At 41.0% G+C, this 10,074-nt stretch overlaps 1 protein-coding gene across 1 annotated transcript; it reads left to right on the forward strand.

Annotated features, from left to right (window-relative positions):
- The first annotated feature begins 2,387 nt into the window (after positions 1-2,387).
- LOC121434729 (ATP synthase subunit d, mitochondrial-like) lies at positions 2,388-2,989 on the forward strand. The gene has a single exon (XM_041633656.1). The coding sequence runs from the start codon at positions 2,429-2,431 to the stop codon at positions 2,912-2,914; it is 486 nt and encodes a 161-aa protein (XP_041489590.1). The 5' UTR covers positions 2,388-2,428; the 3' UTR covers positions 2,915-2,989.
- The last annotated feature ends 7,085 nt before the right edge of the window (positions 2,990-10,074 follow it).

Raw genomic sequence — 10,074 nt, forward strand, 5'->3', positions numbered from 1 at the left:
TAGAGGGCTGTTATTTGACTCTTCCTTGAAGTTTTCTGGGTTTGTGTTTTCTATCTTTTATGTTCGTGAAAATTATGGTGTTGGTAAAGTTATCTTTTAAAGTAAGCCTCAAGATTGATAATCAACTTTTCACAGTGTTATCTACTTGATTTTCAACCAAGAACTTATGATACAATATAAACACACCAGAGGTATTTCTTTCAATCATTTTTTTTCAATTTACATTTGTTCCTACGTGATTTTGATGTAAGAATGTCCCTAAATGTCTCTGCTTTTACATTGTGATTATGGTTAGAAGTGGATTTGTTAACTGAGCATGCTTAACAAAGGGAGAACATTACACGAGCATGTTCAGACCCCCTACGTAAAATCTCCATGCTTCCTTTGTTGAGGAAAAACACTCTTTTGAAAACAACTCCCAAGCTCTTTGTGCCTTGTACAGGCAAGAATTTTTTTCTCATTTCTTCTGTCTTGGCTGTTGAAATGGTTATATTTGGTAGACAAAACTGACTACTTTTGGGATCATCTGATACACAAAGAATTGATTATACCTGAGAGAGATTTTACTTAAAGGTTTTGAAATGGGAAAATCCTCCATTAATGTGTATAATTTGAGATGATAGGACCCACCTTAAGCTGCTTGGTGTCTGTGCACACTTAACCCGTGAGCCATCTCCAGCCCATATGTGCACTGTTTTAACACCATCACTCATGAGCAGAGGTAGTGGGATTTTTTGTATTTGAGACCAGTCTGGCCTACAGAATGAGTTCTATGACTACACAGAAAAATCCTGTCTTGAAATCACCAGAAAAAAAAACTGAATCAAACAAAGACTATGAGGCAACCTTAATCAGCACCTTACATTCTGGTAGCAGCAGTCACATATAAAGTCTTTTGAAGAAGAAAAGTCTCTTTTTTTTGCCTCTGTGCTCTGGCTCTGCCTACTTCATTGTAATTGTGGTGAATACTTAAAACCAACTGAGTCACAGAGACTTGTGCACAGAACAGCTACTGGATTCTTCACGTGATCTTAGACAAAAGGCTGAGAAGCAAGTTATTGGATTCTTCAATTGCCATGGGTAAGCAGCTGTTCTTAAGTTACCTGGACAACAGCTTTTCAGACATTCTAATAAGCTCGCTTTTTACATAATGGTGAGATTCATTCTACCTGTCCTGTTCATGTAGAGAATCTTGAATACTGCAGTTGTATATTTTATTTACCTGACCATGGAAAGTTATGTGCAGGCCAACAATAGTGCTCATGAAGACATTCTTTCTAGATCCACTATTCTCTACATATTCAAATTTCCATAAACACTACTCTTTTTATTATTATTCATTTGCCTGGAGTTTGCTTCGAATTTAAGGAATAAAACCCATAAAGCAATAGACAGGAATCAGTATTCTGTCTCTTTAAGCACACTATAGCCCTACAAGAGATGTTCTTGCCACTCAAGACTCACTAGCCAATCATGCACTCCAGGTGACCTGCCAGTCAGAAGCAGTGCAGGTCTCTTCCTGGCAGCTGCCTTCAGTCTTGGCTTTGAAGAGGAGCTTGCTACAGTGGATTCCTGTCCTTGGGTGCAGTTGCTGTTGCAGAGAGATGATGAGCTGAGAACTTTGGCAAAATGGAGAAGTACAACATGGTGAGTGAGGGAACACTGTCTCCTGATGGGGAGCAGCAGAGGGCGAGGTGCGGAAGACACTATGGTGTTACCTCCATGGGTCTGGGTGGGAACCCGCCGCCATATTCCCTGTATTGTGAAGTCCCTCGTGGTCCCTGCTAACTCATGTGCCTAGAGGCAGGCCTCTGAATAACTTTGCTCTGTGGCTTCATCTCCTTAGAGTATTGGGAGCAGGAAGCTCCAAAACTCCTTCCTAGTCAACTTCAACAGGGTTCCTGCATTCATGGAAACAAGTTGCCAAACTCAGAGAAGCCTCATTTCTCCAGTATCTTCTCGATATGGAGCACTTTGCACTTAAGCTTTAAATATAATCTGAGTTGAGATTTAAATTTGTGGAGATTATCAAAGGCATCTCACGTGTCGTGTAGCTTTCCACTACTGTACCATAATGTTGAAGAGTAGAATTGGTGATACAATAGATTGACCAATGCTTAAAAAACAATTAAGTCTCACAAAGTAGAATTAGCAGAGGAAGAACTGCATCTAAAACACCCAGACTTTAAGCATATGCTAATTAGGGCTGGAAGAGATTAGAATGCCCAGGTATACATTGTTCACCAGGATTGTCCAGATATTTGACTCCAAACCATTTCAAAGAAGCCATCACTGATTTAAAGGTGGTGGTGGTGCACACCTTTAATTCCAGTACTCTTGAGGCAGAGGCAGATGGATTTCTTTGAGTTCAAGACCAGCCTGGGCTGCTGGAGACCGCGCACCGCCGGGGTCGGTGAAGGATCCCAAGATGGCCGGGCGTAAACTTGCTCTAAAAACCATTGACTGGGTGTCTTTTGTGGAGATCATACCCCGAAACCAAAAGGCAATTGCAAACTCCCTGAAGTCCTGGAACGAGACCCTCCACACAAGGTTGGCGAGTCTGTCTGAGAAACCACCAGCGATTGACTGGGCTTATTACAAGGCCAATGTGGCCAAGGCTGGCTTGGTGGATGATTTTGAAAAGAAGTATAATGCCTTAAAGATCCCGGTGCCCGAGGATAAGTACACAGCCCTGGTGGACAGTGAGGAGAAGGAGGATGTGAAGAACTGGGCTGCATTCGTGTCTGAGTCCCAGGTCAGGATCCAGGAGTATGAGAAACAGCTGGAGAAGATGAAGAACATCATCCCCTTTGATCAGATGACCATTGATGACTTGAATGAGATCTTCCCAGAAACCAAGCTGGACAAGAAGAAGTACCCGTACTGGCCTCATCAGCCCATTGAGAACCTGTGAAACAGGCTAGGAGGGAGCCAGCCCTTCATTCCAGACTCTGGACATTAAAATAAAACATTTACATAGCAAAAAAAAGACCAGCCTGATCTACAAGAGTTCCAGGACAGCTCCTAAGGTACTGAGAAACCCTATCCCGAAAAATCCCCGAGTGCTGGGATTAAAGTCGTGCACCACCACCGCCCAGCAAAGATGCTATTTTTCTTCAGAAGCTTATTAGGCATGGCATGTATCTTCTGCAACACCTCCCCACCCTATCTTTTTTATCTTTTACTTGTCCAGTCCAGTCTTTCTCCTCCCTTGTGATCTTCACCTTAGAACCCTGTCAGTGAAGAATGAGCTGCTGTAACAGGTCATGGGCATACTTGAGAAAATAGTCTGAGAATATTTTTGCCTAAATATCTAGACTGGCAAGTTGCCTGTTTCTATTTCAATTGTTCAGAGTATAATCTGGATCATTATCTTAAGGGATACTTAGGAATAACAGCATATATTGAATGCAAAATCTGTCTAACCTAGCTCCCCTTGAGCATTGGACAGAGATCAATGCATAACATCATTAAAGAGACTTTTCTTTATTGATCTTCTAAGTGTGTGATGTGATTTCTCAGTGGAAAGGCATTTTAATTCTAGAAGAGCTGCATTTCCATCCTGATAGAAATATCATTGCTGAGAAAACTTCTGTTATGTTGACTCAGTTGGCCTTGGTCCCTGTCTGTTGCTTTCCTGGACAGTGACCTTGAGTGTCCTCTATATTACACCACCAAAGTTGCTTTTTTTATAATTTTTTTTTGGTTTTTCGAGATAGGGTTTCTATGTGGCTTTGGAGCCTGTCCTGTAACTCACTGTGGTAGAACAGGCTAGTGTTGAACACACAGAGATCCACCTGCCTTTGCCTCCCAGGTGCTGGGATTAAAGGCATGCACCACCACTGCCTGGCTCACCATCAAATTTTTTAAATGACTGTAGCAATTCACAGTTTTAAAATTATGTATTTTCCGGGCAGTGGTGGTGGATGCCTTTAATCCAAGCACTCGGGAGGCAGAGGCAGGCAGATCTCTGTGAGATTGAAGCTAGTGTAGTCTACAAGAGCTTGTACCCGGACAGGCACCAAAGTTACAAAGATACCCTGTCTCAAACAAAATCAATAAAATAAAATAAAATAATGCATTTGAACCATGTAGTTGACTGTGCAATGCAATCACAGGAAAAGGATTTGCAAATGGAGCATTTCTTCTGTCCTCAGACCACAACAGGAAGAATAGAATATTGTGTGCACTGCCGGGGGCACAGCATAGGCAATCAGCTGTTGCAGCCACCACTATGAAAAAGGGCCTGACTGTGGTAGCAGGAGAGGTTTGTAATTGCCCAGCATGTGTAAATTAATGTCATGTGGATGAACACAGACCAGATTGTGTGGATGTCCAGATTAGGAAGGTTATCTTGAATCAAGGAACATTGAATTTGCAATTAGGCAACTATCCTCTGCAGATATGATCGATCTTTGTTTATTGATATTTAGTGAGCTCTACAATTTTCTTTGTTTCACTCCCTGCCTCTCCACTCCCCACTTTAACCCTCTCCCATGCTCCCCATGTACCCAATTTACTCAGGAGATCTTGTCTTTTTATACTTTATACTTCCCATGTAGATTAGAGCTCTGTAAGTCTCTCTTAGCATCCTCATTTTTGTCTCAGATATGGGATTGTGGTTTTTAGGCTGGCTTTCTTTGCTTTTTGCTTAAAATACACCTATGAGTGAGTACATGTGATAATTATCTTTCTGTGTCTGGGTTACCTCACTCAAAATAATGCTTTCTAGATCCATCCATTTTCCGGTAAAATTCATGATGTTATTTTTTTCTGCTATGTAGTACTCCATTGTGTCAATGTACCACATTTTTCTTATCCATTCTTCTATGGATGGGCATTTAGGTTGTTTCCAGGTTCTGACTATGACAAACAAAGCTACTATGAAAATAGTTGAGCACATGTTCTTGTGGCACGGTTAAGCATCTTTTGATTACATACCCAAAAGTGGTATTATTGGGTCTTGAGAAAGGTTGTTTCCTAATTTTCTGAGAAATTGCTACACAGACATCCAAAGGGACCTTACCAGCTTGCATTCCCACCAGCAATGCAGAAGTGTTTCCATTTCCCCACAACCTCTCCAGCATAAGTTGTCATTGGTGTTTTTAATCCTGGCCATTCTTTCAGGTTTTAGATGGACTCTCAGAGTTGTTTTGATTTGCATTTCTCTGATTAACGATATTGAACATTTCCTTAAGTGTCTTTCAGCCATTTTATATTCCTCTGTTGAGAGTTCTTTGTTTAGGTCTGTACTCCATTTTCTTTAATTGGATTACGTGATCTTTTGGTGTCCAATTTCTTTTTTTTTTCCATTATTTTTTATTGAGAAAAGGAGAGAAAAAAAAAACCAAGTTTCAACCTCCTCCCAGCCTCCCATTTCCTTTCCCCTCCTCCCACCCTTCTCCCCCTCCCCCCACTCTCCTCCCCCTCCCTCTCCAGTCCAAAGAGCAGTCAGGGTTCCCTGCCCTGTGGTAAGTCCTAGGTCCTCCCCTCTCCGTCCATTTTTAGGAAGGTGAACATCCTAACTTGCTAGGCTCCCACAAAGCCAGCACATTACGTAGGTTCAAAACCCCGTGCCATTGTCCTTGGCTTCTCATCAGCCCTCATTGTTCGCCATGCTCAGAGAGTCCAGTTTCATCCCATGCTTTTTCAGTCACAGTCCAGCTGGCCTTGGTGAGCTCCCAATAGATCAGCTCCACTGTCTCAGTGGGTGGGTGCACCCCTCGTGGTCCCGACTTCTTTGCTCATGTTCTCCCTCCTTCTGCTCCTCATTGGGACCTTGGGAGCTCAGTCCAGTGCTCCAGTGTGGGTCTTTGTCTCTATCTCCATCCATCACCAGATGAAGGTTCTATGATGATATGCAAGATATTCGTCAGTATTGCTATAGGATAGGGTCATTTCAGGTTGCCTATCCTCAGCTGCCCAAGGAACTAACTGGGGACCTCGGCTTGGGCATCTGGGAGCCACTCTAGGTTCAAGTCTCTTGCCAACTCTAAGGTGGCTCCTTTAACTAAGAATTGTGCTTCTGTGCTCCCCTATCCAACATTCCTTTATCCTAATTTTCCTTTTTCCCCAAGTTCCCCCCATTCTCCCCTTCTCCCTTTTCTCTCCCCATCTCCCCTTACCCCCATCCCACCCCACCCCCAAGATCTCAATTTTCTCCCGGTAATTTTGTCTACTTCCCATAGCCAAGAGGACAACTGTATGTTTTTCCTTTGGTTCACCTTCTTATTTAGCTTCTTTGGGATCACCAATTGGAGACTCTGTGACCCTTGTTTATGGCTAGAAACCAATTATGAGTGAGTACATCCCATATTCATCTTTTTGGGTCTGGGTTACCTCACTCAGGATAGTGTTTTCTATTTCCATCCATTTGCATGCAAAATTTGAGAAGTCATTGTTTTTTTACCGCAGCGTAGTACTCTAATGTGTATATATTCCACACTTTCTTCATCCATTCTTCCATTGAAGGGCATCTAGGTTGTTTCCAGGTTCTGGCTATTACAAATAATACTGCTATGAACATAGTTGAACAAATGCTTTTGTCATATGATAGAGCATCTCTTGGGTATATTCCCAGGAGTGGTATTGCTGGGTCCAGGGGTAGGTTGATCCTGAATTTCCTGAGAAACCGAAACACCGATTTCCAAAGTGGTTGCACAAGATTGCATTCCCACCAGCAATGGATGAGGGTACCCCTTCCTCCACAGCCTCTCCAGCAAAGGCTATCATTGGAGTTTTTTATTTTAGCCATTCTGACAGGTGTAAGATGATATCTCAAAGTTGTTTTGATTTGCATTTCCCTGATCGCTAAGGAGGTTGAGCATGACCTTAAGTGTCTTTTGGCCATTTGAACTTTCTCTGCTGAGAATTCTCTATTCAGTTCAGTGCCCCATTTTTTAATTGGGTTAATTAGCATTTTAAAGTCTAGTTTCCTGAGTTCTCTATATATTTTGGAGATCAGACCTTTGTCTGTTGCTGGGTTGGTGAAGATCTTCTCCCAGTCAGTAGGTTGCCTTTTTGTCTTGGTGACAGTGTCCTTTGCTTTACAGAAGCTTCTCAGTTTTAGTAGGTCCCATTTATTCAATGTTGCCCTTAATGTCTGTGCTTCTGGGGTTACACATAGGAAGCGATCTCCTGTGCCCATCTCCTGCAGGGTACTTCCCACTTTCTCTTCTATCAGGTTCAATGTGTTCTGACTGATATTGAGGTCTTTAATCCATTTGGACTTGAGTTTTGTGCATGGTGATAGATATGGGTCTATTTTCATTCTTCTACAGGTTGACATCCAGTTATGCCAGCACCATTTGTTAAAGATGCTTTCTTTCTTCCATTGTATACTTTTGGCTCCTTTATCAAAAATGAGGTGTTCATAGGTTTGTGGGTTAAAATTCGGGTCATCTATACGATTCCATTGGTCGACTTCTCTGTTTCTATGCCAATACCAAGCTGTTTTCATCACTGTAGCTCTGTAATAGAGTTTGAAGTCAGGGATGGTAATCCTCCAGACAATCCTTTATTGTATAGGATTGTTTTGGCTATCCTGGGTTTTTTTTCCATATAAAGTTGATTATTGTCCTCTCCAGGTCTGTGAAGAATTTTGATGGGACCTTGATGGGGATTGCATTTAATGTATAAATTGTCTTTGGTAGAATTGCCATTTTTACTATGTTGATCCTCCCAATCCAAGAGCAAGAGAGGTCCTTCCATTTTCTGGTATACTCCTCAGTTTCTTTCTTCAATGCCTTAAAGTTCTTGTCAAATAGATCTTTCACTTCCTTGGTTAGAGTTACCCCAAGATATTTTATGCTGTTTGTGGCTATCTTAAAAGGTGAAGCTTCTCTGATTTCCCTCTCTGCTTCCATATCCTTTGTGTATAAGAGGGCGACTGATTTTTTGGAGTTGATCTTGTATCCTGCCACATTACTAAGGGTGTTTATCAGCTGTAAAAGTTCTTTGGTGGAGTTTTGGGGGTCGTTTATGTACACTATCATATCATCTCCAAATAACGAAAGTTTAACTTCTTCCTTTCCAATTCGAATCCCCTTGATCCCCTTATGTTGTCTTATTGCTGTTACTAGAACTTCAAGCACTATATTGAATACGTATCGTGAGAGTGGACAGCCTTGTCGTGTTCCTGAATTTAGTGGGATGGCTTTAAGTTTCTCTCCATTTAATTTGATGTTCGCTTGCTGTATATAGCTTTTATTATATTTAGGTATGACCCTTGTATCCCTAATCTCTCCAATACTTTTATCATAAAGGGATGTTGAATTTTGTCAAATGCTTTTTCAGCATCTAATGAAATGATCATATGGTTTTTTCTTTCAGATTATTTATATGCTGGATTACTTTGATAGATTTTCGTATGTTGAACCAGCCCTGCATCTCAGGAAGGAAGCCTACTTGATCATAATGGATAATTTTTCGGATGTGTTCTTGGATTCGATTTGCCAGTATTTTGTTGAGGATTTTTGCGTTGATATTCATGAGTGAGATTGGCCTGTAGTTCTCTTTCCTGGTTGAGTCTTTGAGTGGTTTTGGTATCAGAGTAATTGTGGCTTCATAAAAGGAATTTGGTAATGACCCTTCTGTTTCTATATTGTGGAATACATTAAGGAGTATAGGTATTAGGTCTTCTTGGAAGTTCTGGTAGAATTCCGCATTGAAACCATCTGGTCCTGGGCTTTTTTTGGTAGGGAGGTTTTTGATAACCTCTTCTAATTCTTCGCAACTAACAGGTCTGTTTAGATTGTTCACCTGGTCCTGGTTTAACATTGGTATATGGTATTTATCTAAAAAAGTGTCCATTTCCTTTACATTTTCCAGTTTTGTGGTATACAGGCTTTTGTAGTAAGATCTAATGATTCTCTGAATTTCCTCTGTGTCTGTGGTTATGTCCCCCTTTTCATTTCTGATCTTATTAATTTGCAAATTCTCTTTCTGCCGTTTGATTAGTTGGGATAGGGGTTTGTCAATCTTGATTTTCTCCAGGAACCAGCTTTTTGTTTCATTGATTCTTTGGATTGTTTTCTGTGTTTCTATTTTGTTGATTTCAGCCCTCAGTTTGATTATTTCCAGTCTTCTACTCCTCCTAGGTGAGTCTGCTTCTTTTTTTTCTAGAGCTTTCAGGTGGGCTGTTAAGTCTCCAATATGTGCTTTCTCTGTTTTCTTTAAGTGGGCACTTAGTGCTATGAACTTTCCTCTTAGGACTGCTTTCATAGTGTCCCATAAGTTCAAGTATGTTGTTTCTTTATGTTCATTGAATTCCAGAAAGACTTTAATATCTTTCTTAATTTCTTCCTTAATCCAGGTATGGTTCAGTAGTTGACTGTTCAGTTTCCATGAGTTTGTAGGCTTTCTTGGGGTAGGATTGTTGTTGAATTCTAACTTTAATCCATGGTGATCTGATAAGACACAGGTGGTTACTAATATTTTTTTGTACCTGTGGATGTTTGCTTTGTTACCGACTATGTGGTCGATTTTTGAGAAGGTTCCATGAGCTGCAGAGAAGAAGGTATATTCTTTCCTATTTGGGTGGAATGTTCTATAGATGTCTGTTAAGTCCATGTGATTCATTACCTCCATTAATTCTCTTATTTCTCTGTTAGGTTTCTGTCTGATTGACCTGTCCATTGGTGAGAGAGGAGTGTTGAAGTCTCCTACTATTAGGGTGTGCGGTTTGATGGCTGCCTTGAGTTTTAGCAATGTTTCTTTTATGTACATGGGTGCTTTTATATTAGGGGCATAGATGTTCAGAATTGAGACTTCATCCTGATGAACTGTTCCTGTTATGAGTATAAAATGCCCCTCTCCATGTCTTCTGATTGATTTAAATTTGAAGTCAACTTTGTTAGAGATTAGTATGGCCACACCTGCTTGTTTCTTAGGTCCATTTGCTTGATAAGCCTTTTCCCAGCCCTTTACTCTGAGTAGGTGCCTGTCTTTGTGGTTGAGGTGTGTTTCTTGTAAACAGCAGAATGTTGGATCCTGTTTTCGTATCCAATCTCTTAGCCTGTGCCTTTTAATAGGTGAGTTGAGTCCATTGACATTAAGTGATATTAAGTGGTTGTT

This window comes from Microtus oregoni, unplaced genomic scaffold (genome assembly GCF_018167655.1).
Source record: "Microtus oregoni isolate MIOR12 unplaced genomic scaffold, Mior012 000044F_ref0000062, whole genome shotgun sequence".
In the NCBI taxonomy this organism is placed as follows: domain Eukaryota; kingdom Metazoa; phylum Chordata; class Mammalia; order Rodentia; family Cricetidae; genus Microtus; species Microtus oregoni.